General features: G+C 35.9%; 1 protein-coding gene across 1 annotated transcript; it reads right to left on the reverse strand.

Moving 5' to 3' along the window:
* Positions 1-13,371: 13,371 nt before the first annotated feature.
* Positions 13,372-13,881, reverse strand: LOC149832390 (uncharacterized). Its single transcript, XM_090013238.1, has 2 exons — positions 13,807-13,881; positions 13,372-13,713 (listed from the first exon to the last, which is right to left on the reverse strand). The coding sequence occupies exons 1-2, from the start codon at positions 13,879-13,881 to the stop codon at positions 13,372-13,374; spliced, it is 417 nt and encodes a 138-aa protein (XP_089869364.1).
* Positions 13,882-14,891: the final 1,010 nt, after the last annotated feature.

Consider the following 14,891-nt stretch of genomic DNA (forward strand, 5'->3'; position numbering starts at 1 on the left):
CTCAAGTTTGATGGAATGGGCAATCCTAAAGCCCATCTGGCCACATTCTATGCAGAGTGCTGTCGTTCCAAGAAAGATAACAGGGCTTTGTTCATTTGCTTTCTGCGCAGTTTGGAAGGAACAACCGCCAGGTGGTATGCAAATCACATCAATCCTATCGAACTACGAGAGTTCGATAAAGTAGTGAACTTATTCATTGAGCGCTTCGTGTTCAATGTTGAGGCCTCGCCCACTCTCAATCATTTGTATAATCTGAAGTAGAATGAGAGCGAGAGAGTAGGAGAATTCATTCACAGGTGGAGAAGCACCTGTAACAAGATGAAGGTTCCCATCCCAGAGGAGCATGCGCTGCAGATAATCCTCAACAATTTCTCTCAGCCTCTGAGGAGCCTCATCGGCACTTCTCTGGCGAAATCCTTTAGCAAATTGATTGAGCGAGCCGAATGGCTTGAGTCAGGGATGGAAAATGGACTCTATGAGGGCATGCCTTTGGTCAAGAATATCCAAGACCATAAGAAGAAGGCACCGTTCACTCACTCAGTTGATACCTCTGGCAATGATCATAGCAACAACAACAGGAGAAATAAAAATGACAGCAAAAGTGGCTAGAACCACAGTACAACTCAAGGGGAAAAGTCTTCCAGGCAAAATGACAAGCCGTCTGAGTCTAACTTTCCGCAAAAGGAAAAGATAAAGCGTGAAGGTTAGATTAATGACCGTGAGTTCACTCCCCTAAAGCAATCGTTCGAAGAAGCCCTTGAATTCATGTTTACCAAGGGATTGGTGAGACTCCCAAAGGCCACGAATCCTTCCACAGTCATGGGAAGGTTCATGAATCAGTTCTGCAAGTTCCATCGGGCAGTGGGGCATGGCACCGATCACTGTTTCGTCTTCAAAAAAATTGTTCAGGATTGCATCGACAAGAGTCTCCTTGTTGAAGACGAAGAGGAAGACGAGCTGGCCATCATGACCAAGCCTTTCCCAGACTACTCAGAAGATTGATCATGCCAAAATTTTCTACTTTCCTCCCCTTTGGCGAGTCACCTTATAGGGGCCAGTCACCTTGTAGGGGCCAGTCAGCCCAGTCTTTTGTGACCTTTTGGTCAAAGTACTTGTAAATATTTCAGTCTTTGTTATCAGTTTTGCTCATCAATAAAATGTCAATTTTCTCCATATCTTTGATATCAAATACTTCCTTCCTTTGCCACACGGGGACATTTATTTTTGAAAAATTATATTTTCATTTCGAAAATCTTCTTTGTTATCGGCTTCTATTAAAACACATTAAATTCCTATTCTTTTTAGGAGGGATGATCCTAACATTGTTCATGAGAGAAATGATATTACCTAAGAGGGTTTTTCAAAATCATGAAATTTTGAAAATTTTCCTCAAAATCTTCGTTACAATCGCCAAGGGTTCAATATTTTGGTCCAATCCTTTTCAAAAACCAACCCTTGTGTTGGTCTTTTTTTCCAAAATTGGTTTTGAACCATTATCTTTAAAAAAAATCAACCCTTGTGTTGATTTTCTTTTCCAAAACTGGTTTCGAATCATCATCTTCAAAAAAATCAACCCTTATGTTGATTTTTTTTTCTAAAAATGGTTTCAAACAATTATCTTCAAAAATCAACTCTTGTGTTGATTTTCTTTTCCAAAACTGGTTTCAAATCATCATCTTCAAAAAAATCAACCCTTATGTTGATTTTCTTTTCTAAAAATGGTTTCAAACCATTATCTTCAAAAATCCACCCTTGTGTTGATCTTATTTCAAACCATTATCTTCAAAAATCAACCCTTGTGTTGATCTTATTTTTCCAAAAAGTGGTTTTGAACCATTGCCTTCAAAAAAATCAACCCTCGTGTTGATCTTCTTTTTCAAAATATGTTCGAACCATTTGCCTTCAAAAATCGACCCTCATGATGATCTTTCTTCAGAAATCGACCCTCGTGTTGATTCTTCTTCAAAGATCAGCTCCGACGTCAATCATTCTCCCAATTTAACCTTGCGGTTGATTTCCTTCCCAAAAATGATTTTTCACCTGTCTTTCAAATAAACATTCTCCTCTCACTTTAAAGATCCCATATGCAGGCAGGATCAGACGAACTCTTTTTTTTCAAAGTCTTATCAATTTTCGGTCAATCTTGTTATCTTTATTTGTTTCATCCATTTTCTTCATTTTTCAATTTGATCAAATTTTCATCAAATTACTATCAAAATTTTATCAATTTTTATTAAGTTTTATCAAATTTTATTAAATTTTATCAATCTTTTCCTTTTACCCTTTCAGGTTAAGGGATAAACCTGATGCTTCTTTCCCATGAGGTATTCCTCTCTCCTTTTTCCCTTTCAGGTTAAGGATAAACCTGAACCTCAGCCTTCGAGGTATTTTATTCTTCCCCTGCAGGTTAAGGGATAAACTTAAACCTCAACCTTCGAGGTATTTTCTTCCTCCCTTGCAGGTTAAGGGATAAACCTGAACCTCGTCCTGCGAGGTCCTTCTTCCTTCAGGATAAGGGATATTCTTGAAGTCTTTTATCATCAAATTTTTATCAAATTTCTACCAATTTTTCACTAGACTTTCATAGAGTTTATCAATTTTTGTTCCTTGTCAATTTTTTATCAATTTTGTTGATTCTTTATTAATTTTTTTCAATTTTTGCTTTGTCAATCTTTATCAATCTTTTCTTTATCAATTTTACTCTTCATCAATTTTTATCACTTTTGTCAATTTATTTCCTTCTTCCCCTTCAGGATCAGGGATAATCGTGAAAACCCCGACAATCATTTTCACTTCAATTTCCAAATGTCTTGAAAATGTCGGTCTCCTCTTCCGACTCTCGGTCGGAAAAGCCAGAGCTCGTGCAGGTGCAATTTCAAAACCCAGTGCTCATACTGGGGCATTTTTCAAAAAAAAATAGTACTTGTATTGATGCATCTTCAAAAATTCAGAGTTCGCACTGATGTATTTTCAAAAATCTAGTGCTCGTACTGGTATGCCTAGTGCTCGTGCTAGCATCTAGATGACTGATCAGTTAGCACCCCAGGTTCAATCTTTGCACTAACCATTCCTCAAAAATCAAAGCTCTAATTCCAATTTCGACCTTCGGTCATCCAATTCTCAATTTCAAGCCTTCGGGTTACAATCTTCATCAATCTTTCCTTAATTTTTCTCAATTTTTGTCAATCTTTCATCAATTTCTATCCCTTTTTCATTAATTTCCCTCAATATTATTCGTTTCCCGTTCAGGATAAGAAGATGATCCTGAAATCAGACCACATACAATCAACCATGATGGTCTTCTTCATTACAAGTCGAATAATCCAGTCCTCGAACTGGTCATTCTCAAAACTTTCAATCCCAGTCCTCGCACTGGCGATTTTCAAAATTCAATATTCTGATTAAAGATTCCCTTTTGAGATTCGAGTTTCAACTCGAACTTCCGATTCTCCTTTGAGATTCAAGTTTTCGACCCAAACTTTCCAAATTTTCTTTTAAGATTCGACCCCTGGCTCGAACTTTCCAGCTTTCCTTTGAAAAATTGAGTTTTTATCTCGAGTTTTCTTTCCTTCAATAAATGAACTTTCAAATTTCCCCTTGAGACTTGAGCCCCGACTCGAACCTTTCCAGCTTTCCTTCAAAGATTTGAGTTTTAACTCGAGTATTCTTTTCCTTCAAAATCTAAACTTTCCTGTTTTCTTTTGAGATTCGAGCCTTGACTCGAACTGTCCAGCTTTCCTTCGAAGATTTGAGTTTTAACTCGAGTTTTCTTTCCTTCCAGATCTGAACTTTCAAGTTTCCCTTTGAGATTTGAGCTCTGACTCGAACCATCCAGCTTTCCTTTGAAGATGTGAGTTTCAACTCGAATTCTCCTTTGAAGATTTGGGTTTCGACCTGAATTTTCTCTCCTTAAAAACCAAAACTTCCTAACTTTCCTTCGAAGGCTCGAGTTTTGACTCAAATTTTCCAGTTTTCCTTATAGAATCTGAGTCCTGATTCAGATGTTCTTTCAAAACCAACTTTTGAGTTGGGCTTACCTTCAAAATCCAATTTCATGTAAAACTTGTCTTCAAAACTCCAAATTTGTATTGTCCTTCAGAATTCATCTTTGTGTTGGATTTTTCTCCTGAATCCCACTGATGTGTCAAAACTCGATGTCAAGCAATTTCTGTCATCGAGGATTTCAGGAATATTTTTCCAAATTGCCATAAAAAAATATATTTGTTGATCTCAAGCTTTTATTACATAGAAAATTTCCTCAAATCTCCTTTAGTGTTCTTTCCAAAAGGGTGAAGTTGTTGTGAAGAAAGACTCAAAATTCAGATTTTCTGTTGGTCAACCGAGAGGATGAAGAAAAATCTTTGATATGACTAGCGAAGGAAAATTCAATGATATTGAAAAGACATAAGTGAACTGATATTGATCATAGCTATGGCACATTCTTAAAGACCATTCTTCTGGTAGTAAGGCAATGGAAATATCCTGTGCAATAAAAGAATCTACCCAATCCATATCTCCTCAGTCATTTAAGCTGCAATCAAATATCTGCAAAAGGAATCTCTCAATTGCCGTCAAGATGAAGATGAATATGCAAGCTAGACCCCAGGGCCAAAGAAGATTTGGATCATATCGAGATGAAGGAGTTTGTGACGGATCCTTCCAGGGAACGTTCAGATCTTCGTCAAGATGAAGGCGACTGCGATGAACCTCCTGACAAACCCTAAAAGATATTTGATTTCTGCTATCATCCAGAGACTTTTGACGAGTGAGCCAATATCATCAGCATAATTTTTTAGACAAAGAAGGATCGGAGCATCTCCAAGATAAAGAAGTTTGTGATGTACTCTTCCTCGAAAAAGAGAGAAAAAGTCAGGACATCTCCAAAATGAAGGATGATGTAATAAGTTTCTCCTAAAAGCCACAGAAAAGCTCCATGACTCAAAAAAAGTGCAAAAAGATCATCATGGGAAAAGCCCCAGAATATCAAACTGCCAAAACTGCCAAGAATTTTCTTTATCTATGTGAAATTCTTCTATCAATATCTTTTCATTCAATTGCTTTTATGAAGCTAAGAATATTTCCTCTCTTTTCATATCAAGGGAATTGATAGCTTCCTTGAAGAAAACCAACATCAATAATTTGACCTTGATCCTGAATTCTACAGAGTTGGCCCAGTTGGCGGTAATACTCTAGGTAGAAGAGGAAATATCTTTCAAACAAATGTGCTTGCTTTCAATCACCTTGAATCAACTACAATTTTTATCATTTTGGCAATATTTTCCAGCTTTTTGTGATAAGAAATAATAACTTGGTATCCGTTTTGATACATCTTGGTGTTGCCTTTTCCTTCTTTCGCATAGTCGAAAGAGTTGCCATCCCCTCTTTCATAGAGTTGCCTTACTCATCTTTCCCATCGCTGAAAGATTTGCCTTCTCCTAGATAAAAGGATTGCCCTCCTCATCTTTCGCTGTCGAAAGATTCACCTTCTCCTTGCTAAACGGATCGCCTTCTTCATCTTTCGCATTGTCGAGAGATTTGCCTTTCTTCTTTCTAAAAGGATTGCCTTATCTATCTTTCGCATTGCCGAAAGATTTGCCTTTCTTCTTGCTAAAAGGATCGCCTTCTTCATCTTTCGCTTTGCCGAAAGATTCGCCTTCTCCTTGCTAAAAGGATCGCCTTCTTCATTTTTCGCTTTGTCGAAAGATTCACCTTCACCTTGCTAAAAGGATTACCCTCCTAATCTTTCGCTGTGTCGAGAGATTCACCTTCTCCTTTCTAAAAGGATCGCCTTCCTCATCTTTCGGACTGTCGAAAGATTCGCCCTCTTCTTTCTAAAGGATCCCCTTCTTCACCTTTCGCTTTGTCAAAAGATTCGCCTTCTCCTTGTTAAAAGGATCGCCCTCTTCATCTTTCGCTTTGTCGAAAGATTCGCCTTCTCCTTGCTGAAAGGATCGCCTTCTTCATCTTTAGTTTGGTCGAAAGATTTGCCTTCTCCTTCCTAAAAGGATCGTCTTCTTCATCTGTCGGACTGCCGAAAGATTCACCTTCTCCTTGCTAAAAGGATCGTCCATCTTTCACTTTGTCAAAAGATTCACATTCTCTTTGATAAAAGGATCACCTTATTCATCTTTTACACCGTTGAAAGATTTGCCACCTGTTACCTTATTCATCTTTCATATTGTCGAAAGAATTGCCTCACATCTCCTTATTTTTCATCTCTCCCATTCCCAAAAGAGTTACATCATTCAGGTGAGGTATCTCTCCCAATCCCATCACGATTTCTTCATTCGAGGATTCTGTATGGTACTTCCCGCTCAAAATAAGGGTTAAACCTGAACTTTCTGCAAAAAGTCTTTTGTTGTTAAAAGCTGATTTAGTCTCAGTAATGAGACGCCCAAGATCAATCCCTTTTCCAAGCTTTAAAGAACCCCATCTTTCTCCTTTCGCAAACCTCTTTCGGATTTGTTCATCCAATTCCCAAGGTCCCATCATAGTTTCTTTATTTTGAGGATTTTGTATGGTCGACCCCTTCAAGTTAAGGGTTAAGCCTAAACCTCGCTCCTCGAGGTATCATCCCTTTCAGGTTAAGGGTTAAGCCTGAACCTCTCCTCTCGAGGTATCTTCCTTTTTCAGGTTTGGGTAAAACCTGAGCCTTGTTTCAACAAGGTTCCTCGTTTAGACGAGGTGTGTTCTTCCAGTCTCATCATAGTTTCCCATAGTGGAATCCATGTTCTTCGCATCCGTCCAAAAAGGATCATATTTGAGCTTCATCTCATGAGGCATTTTTCTCAAAAAAATGTCCCATCAAGGTCCTCATGTGCTGCTTTCCTCATTCAATTCATCTTGATATATCTTCATCCAATCCAGGTTAAGGGCTAAACCTGAGTCATTTCAAAAAGTTGATCTCATCTCACCCATGAAACTTGATCAAAATTCTTATTATCCACCATTTTGGGATCTTCATCCCAAAATCCCATCATGATTTTCTCATGTCTGTTATCCAATCGTGTCATTCTCGAGGATTTCGTCTCCCTAAAACCATTCAGGATAAGGTTTTAAGCCTGATAAAACATGTCTTTTCAAATAAACTCTTTTACACCCAGTTCAGATTTTCTAACTGGGGCATTTTTCAAAATTTGGAGTGTTTTCTTTGCCACTAAGCTAGACTTTCAACCGGCTTAGAAGCAGAGAGGGGCATCTGTGAACACCCCAAATTTTTTAAAATGTTGTAAATATTCCCCTTTTGCACTTGACCCCATTTTCTGAGAAAATTGAGTCAATTTCAATATAAATTTCAGTTTATTTCTCAAGTTTTACACGAATCAAATTCATTTTATGTATTTGACTCGATTTTGGATCTAGACCCAGTGTTAAAATCTAAATCTGAGCCTCGCCATCCAATTTCTAAATTAAATTTACAAAAATATTTTCTGAAAGGCTCAGACAATCCATTCGGTGTCTATTTGGGTCCGATGCATTTCATTTCTCGATTCGAGGTAAAAAAAACTTGAAGATTTTCTCAAAAACCGGATCCAAACCCGTTTTCTGAGAAAATTGAACCTGAATTCTCAGAAAAACCTCTCTTTTGTAAAGATTTCGCAAAAATAAAAAATAAAAATAGTTTTGAACCCCTTTATCTCCCTTCAGTTTTAGAGTTTTATTTCAAAAACACAAAAAAATACAGAAAAAGAAAAAAACAAATCGGTTTTAGGAACCTCCTTTTCAAAAGCCTCTTTTAGCTTAAAGAGCTCTTTTCAAAAAAATCTTTTGAAAACAACCATCCTTTTGCAAAAACCTCCTTTTAAATCTGCTATTTTTAATATTCTCCATTATATTTTTTTTAACTTAGATTTTAAAACCTTTAAAATCATAAAAAACATTTTTTTAAGAAAGGTCACCCGATGTTGCCTCAACCCTAGACCCTCCAGAAAAAGGGGAAGAAAAGGAGGAAAGAGAGGAAGAAAAGGAGGAGGAAAAGAACCAGAAAAAAACATAAAATCAGAAGAAAAAGAAGCAGAAAATGAGCAGGAAAAGAAGGAAAAAGAAGAATAAGAAGAGGAAGAGAGGAAAAAAAGAGAGGAGAGGATGATCAGTGATTGGTGGTCAGCAGTCTCTCTCTCTCATCTCTCATCTACACTTGGAGTTTACAAAATTTGGAGAAGTTTTCAGCCCTTTCCTTCGGACCCGTTCAGTCAAGGTGAGTATTCCTCTTCTAATCGCTTAAGACTTCTTGTCATAGCTTGATTAATGGATTAGAATCTGAGTTTACATCTTCCTATTTGTTGTATTTTAATCTCTGTTTAACATATTTTGATTGAGCCAAAAGGATTGAAGTGATTTGATCTTTTTAGATCAAATCCTTCTTTCAAATAGGCTATAACAAGTTAGATTTGTGCCTCAGCCATTTTGGTTTTCTTTCAGTACATTTTATGTCTTAATTTTTCATTATCCATGCATTCATTCATGTTTTAAGGTATTAGATCTCATGTTTGAATATCTACGCATGTGCAGTTTGCTTTCATCATGTTCAGTTGCACTATAGATTATACTTTGAATTCTAGTGCATTTTAGATCTATCAATTTGTATGTAATCAGAGCTCATTTCAATCTGAATTTTTTACTGTAACTTTATACATATGTCTTCATGCTCTCCACAAAAAACCAGATCATTCTAAGTTTGTTTGACCTACTTTAAAAATCGAGATTTAGAACCTATTATTTTGCACCGTCAAGATTTTAGCAGAATCAGGACCAACTTGCGGGAGTGATTTCTCCATAACCAAAGATGATCTTTCCAATCCGTAATTAGGGTTATTTTTTAAATTGAATCTAGTTTGTCCATATCAAATTTCAATAATTTCTATAGTGTTTTCGTACCAGTTTTGGGTCAAAAACCACAACCCTTTCACCCTGTGTCATTTTAACAGCTCAGATTTTGATCTATTTTGTCAGAATTGTATTTCTCAAATGGGAGATCATTTTCTAAATTCTGTAAAACGAGTTATCTTTGTTTATATGTCTAGTTTGTCCCTGTAAATTTTTAGAATTTTTCATGGTCAGTTGCTATTTTATTTTGATTAAATACCAAAATTCTATATCCATATTTTGTATATGTTCTGATTTTGGCCCCCATGTCATGATTGTTGTTGCCCACCTTCAACAAATCGTCATATGATTGACAACATTCTACAGCAAATCATTGTTCAATTTTTTGAGTATCCAATGAGTGTCTACTACGATTTGTAGTATTTTTGGGTCTCCAAAGAGCCCCACAACAATTTATAGTGTTGTCCAATCTTTTAACTACGATTTGTAGTGTTTTAGGGTCTCCAATGGGCCCCACAGCAATTTGTGGTGTTATCCGGTCTTTTAACTACAATTTGTAGTATTTCTGGGTCTCCAACGAGTTACAGCGATTTATAGTGTTGTTCGATCATCCTACAACGATTTGTAGTGTTGTCCGGTCTTTAACTACGATTTGTAGTGTTGTCCGGTCTTTAACTACGATTTGTAGTGTTGTTCAGTAATAAATCATTGTAAATCGCTACCCGAATTATAACAAATTTGTTAGGGCCATATCTCTCTACCTAGAGATCGGATTTCAAATACGTAAAAAGTGGTGTCTTTGTTATGGAGTATAGTTTATTCCTATAAATTTTCAGCGATTTATATAGTCATTTGATGCCTCATTTAGATCTAAAACCAGACCCCTATTTGTTTGCCTTATTTGAGTGACACAGGTTTTAGTTCATTTTGTAAGAGTCATATCTCCCCAACGGGAGATCATTTTTCATATCCGTAAAAAGAGTTTTCTTCCTCTTTGTGTCTAGTTTATATATGGAAAGTTTTATAACTTTCTATGCTCATTTGATATTTCAAAGATTTTGAAAACCGAGACAGGTTACAGAATTTCAAATTCCGTAACAGGTTCATTTCCTGTTTGGAAATAGTGACTTATTGAAGTCTCCATTTTCAAACCTAAATTGATTTTTTAATTCTATAAATTAGGTTGGTTTCTTGATTTAATTGAGCAACTTTGCTTTTAAATTTTAGAGAAATTGGGTCTGTTTAGCCACTGTAACATCCAGTTTACTGAAACCTGTCTGGTAAAATCTAATTTCCTGTTTTTTAAATTAATGCTCTGATGTTTTGATCATAACTCTAGTTTCAGAAATGATTTTGATATTTTGTAAAAAAAAAATGCTTCCTTGTTGTGTTTTGAATCCATAAGTTTATTTTGAGTCAAAATCAAATCGTTGAAGACTTCCATTCACTCGGAATGCTCCGACAACTCCATCTGCAAAATCCTGATTCTGCAAAATACTGTATTATCTGGATGAAAGAATCCAAACTCGGGTTTTCCTCAAATGATTGCTTAGAATTTTCAATTATACAATATTCATCAGATTGTTATGCATCTGCATATCATTTTAGACATCTCTAAGGTCATTGACCTCATTCATTGCATCTTTCAAAAACTGATTTTGTAAAGAAGCATTGCTTTGTTAAAATGAAGTCAAAATGGGCATTTTATCACTTTTTAAATTCAATTTCTCAAACATAATTCTTGTATTTCATAAATAAAAAAATGAATTTTATCAAGTTACAATGACTTAACTTCATTTCAAACAAACTTTAGAGTTTATTTGCCTTTATCTCAATCATTTTCAACATATTTTCATGAAAATCTCAATTTCAAGGTTAAATTCACTTTGAATTCAAACTTTAAAATGTATTTATATGTTTTAAAACCCCAATTTCGAAAATTCAAAACTCCAAAGCACCATTTTCAAAAGTTTTGCAAAGTCATACATCATTCACTTTTATTTTATTTGATTCTCTTTATTTCTAAGGCATAAAAGGCTAATTTTGGATGTATTCTTCAAATTTTCAATAATTGGAGAAAAATCCATAAAAGCCTACACTTATTTCTAACAAGTTTGCTCATTTTGCAAGATTTTCTATTTTTTATTTCTTTTTTTTTAATCGTTTTATCAATTCAATGGTTGTAATAAATCAATTAATGAGAAGTTTACTTTATGGTTAGCTTAGAATGAATGAGCATGTAGTTTAACTTTCCATTTTCATAATCAATATGTTGCATTTTTATTTTCATTTCCAATAACACTATGGTGAAACACGAATGGCACAAGCACCATTCTAATAAAAGGTGATTAAATCATAAGTTCACGATTTGCATTTATGGCCATAGTCAAAATGTGAACAAAACTTAGGGTTTTCATCTTTTATGGAATAACATTGGGTCCACACTGGATCTCTTTAAAAAAAAGTCATCATGTTTTTCTAAATATTTTCTTCCTTTCTCAGAGTTTAACTTAAAATTAATTCAAAACATATATCAATGGTCATAGTCAGGATATATTGAGAGTTAATTTTATTTTAAACTCTATAAAGGCACCAAAATGTATTTTATTCTTCAAATGAATTTAAATACGATTATTATATAATACATTTTATGGCCATAGTCAGAAATGTATTATATCTTCAATCTTATTTCAATTCACTTAAAGAATGAAATATGCTTTTTCAAAACCTTATTTCAAATTCCCTTTTAATAAATTAATCATTTAAGATAGAATTGCATCAGCATTTTTCACCTCTTTGAAACCATTTTCAAATTTTCAAGTGAATTTTGAAATAATTTTCAAAAGATGTTTTTCATTCCTAAATTCCAAGTCATTGTTTTATTCCACTTTATAAATTCAATCTTATTCCTCAATTTCATTTTCAATTCCCTTTAACTTTAAATCATATTCCAAATACCCATTTTTGATTCCCAATTTTCAATTTTATTTTAAAATTTTTATCTTTGAATTTTACATTCCAACTTTGAATTTTATTCCTTATTTCTCTCAAAATCCCAATCTCGATTCTCAATTCAATTCAGACCTCAAATTCCAAAAAAACTTGACTTTGGATTCGATTTCCACATCTTCGATTTTAATGCTTTTAAATTCATTTCAAATTCTTGAATTTCAAAATCGTCATCTGATTATCGACATCCTTCAATAAATCGCTATTGTGATTTACCGTGTTTTTCCATAAATCATCATGTGATTTACAATGACTTTTAGCAAATCATTCGACAATTTACGGTACTGCGATTTATCGCGTCTTTCAGAAAATCACTGTTGCAATTTACAATATTCTTCAATAAATTTTAAGTCAAATCCTGAACTTTCGGTCCATTTCCTAAAGGATGCTTTTCAAGAATCCATTCCCAAAATCACTTAGAAATTCTTAAATTTTCTCAAGCACTTCTAAAAATTTATATTCTTTTCATGTTCAAAATCATAGCACAAGCCTGATTCAATGTGCATCTAGGACTTAGAATAATTACTTAGATAAATTTGGGCAAAGCAAAGGCATGAATTTGATCCTTGGTTCGATTACTCCTGGTAAAGGCGCTAGGAACGGTTGAATCTCGTATCGACGAGCGAATCCCGTCTCTCCATTTTCCCACAAATTTTTCAAAATGGAGGCGAGTGATTTTTCAAAACATTTTTTTGGTCAAATGAGACTTGCAAAAGGGTTCATCTCTCTTCTTCCTTTTTTTCTCTCTCTTATTTTCTGTCTTTTATTTCCCCTTTAAAAAGGAAAATAGAGGCTAGAAAGGCAAAGAGAAAGAAAATAGGAATAAGAGGAAAAAGTTTGCATGATCACATCCACTAGCTATCAGAAATGGGGTAGATTATCCCAGCATCTAACCACTTGACCACCTCCTTTTTTCACCACCTCTTTCATGTTGGGATTCAATCTTCTCTGCATGTCTCACACCAGTTTAGAAATCTCGTCGCAATGAATCCGGTGCATGCAGAATGAAGGATCTATCACTCTCAAATACGCTACTCCCCAGCCAATGGCTACCTTGTGCTCTCGGAAAACATCAATCAATCTATGCTCCTGCTCCTCAGTGAGCTGCGAAGAGATAATCACAGGTAATGTCTCATCGTCTCCCAAATATGCATACTTGAGTGAGTCTGACAAGGCCTTCAACTCAAGCTCTGGGGGAGACTCTATCGACGGCCTGACTAAGGCCTTAGCAAGTGGTGGGAGAGGTTCAAAACTCCCTCTCCAAGGATGGGCACCTGATGATATAGACGACACATCTACACTATCACTATGACTATCTCCTACAGTATAGTACAAATCTAAGGACTCATCTGTCATGTACATCTCGGGGTGTGCCTCCACTAACTCCTGTACAATATCGAACTGGAAGCACTCCTCATCTCGAGCTGGACCCATTGCGACATTAAAAATGTTCAATCTGACCTTTCGGTTGCTGAATGATAGATCCATGGCTCTGGTTCTGCAATTAATACATGCATTTGGAGTCGCCAAGAATGGTCAGCCCAGAATGATCGAAGTCTGGTGCTGGCTATCCACACCCTCCATATCAAGGATGATGAAATCCATCAAAAAATAGAAGTCCTCCACTGTCACTAGCATGTCCTCCAAGATACCCCTCGGCACTTTGACGGAATGATCTGCTAGTTGCAGTGTCATCGGGGTCAGTTTCATTTCTCCTAGCCCAAATAAGTCATAGAAATATCCAGGCAGAATGTTCACGCTTGCTCGAAGATCTAGCAAAGCGCGTTCTATCTGAATGTTTCCTATGATACATAAAATGATCGAAGCACGAGGGTCCTTATGCTTTGGTGGAGTCTGATGCTGAAGCACCGAACTCACCTGCTCAGTCAGAAAGACCTTGGTAGGAACTCTTCCTCTAGATTTCCTCTTTTGAGTGCATAGTTCCTTGAGGAATTTGGCATAAGCCGGCACCTGTTGAATGACATCTAGCAATGGTAGGTTGATTTGTACATGCTTGAAGATCTCAAGCATGTCATGGACCTTCATACCTTGATTTTAAGGCTTTCAGATATGGTGGCTTGGTGTAAACACCCTAAATTTTCCTCATCCATTTTTAGACATATCCCTTGTGTGAAGGCCAACCCTGGTAGGTCAGTGTAGGAGTCAAACCCCAAGTTTGTGTCAGAAAATTACCATTTTACCCACTTTTTATTAAGAAAATTACCATGTTACCCCTAGGTAATCCCGTACCCCAGTCAGTCGGAGTCAACCAAGCTCATTTATAAACTCAGAATAGTTAGAATGTCAGTCATTTCTAGCACACCTGAGTTCACAGTGAGAAGGCCATTTTCATTTCTGATCATTCCTGCCAAAATGGGATCATTTCTTCAGAAATGAGCTCATTTCTCACTCAAATCTAAGCCAATTGTCTCTGAGTCAGTCATTCACAGTCAGTCGTATTCCTCTGAGTCTAGCTTAAGTTCACCAGGAGTTAAAGTGCTCCAGTTTCAATTCAAATCCACTTCCAAGTGTCCAAGAGTCCATTTTAACCCGTTTTAGCTCATTCAGCTAAAATTTAGCTGATTCCAGTCAGTTGAGCTAGTGTTTGAGATTCAATTTTAGTTCATCTCAGTATTACCGATCTTTGTTTCGGCTCAAACCTAGCTCTGGTCTGTAATTCACTTCACTCAAGTGAGCATTTCTCTAAAAATGGCAGCTTTTCTTGACAATTCAGCCTGGAAGTTCAGTTGAGTCAGTGTCTTGTCAATTCATTTAAGTTCTGAAACTCTAATACCTAGCTCAATCTAGTTTATTTCAGTTCAATACAGCTCACATCTCAATTTTCAATGTCACTCTGGCCCGGTAGAGCCCAAAAACCATTTCTTGGACCATTTTGCAAATTTTATCAATTTTAACACTTTTTGAACTGGTACAAGTGTCAATTAAAGTCCAATATCCAAAATTCTTCATTCAGGGTCTGCATTTCGCATAGCATTTTATGTCATTTCTCATTATTTCATACCATTTCTCAGCATTTCATAATATTTCATTTCATT

The sequence above is a fragment of the Nuphar pumila genome, chromosome 7 (genome assembly GCF_984573655.1).
Source record: "Nuphar pumila chromosome 7, dmNupPumi1.hap1.1, whole genome shotgun sequence".
Lineage (NCBI taxonomy): Eukaryota > Viridiplantae > Streptophyta > Magnoliopsida > Nymphaeales > Nymphaeaceae > Nuphar > Nuphar pumila.

Bases quoted from the DNA above. Each gene is read 5' to 3' on its own strand.
- LOC149832390 (XM_090013238.1), bottom strand. From the start codon at position 13,881: ATGAAGGTCCATGACATGCTTGAGATCTTCAAGCATGTACAAATCAAC. The intron at 13,714-13,806 runs GTGCCGGCTTAT...CTGACTGAGCAG, and splicing joins TGCTAGATGTCATTCAACAG to GTGAGTTCGGTGCTTCAGCA.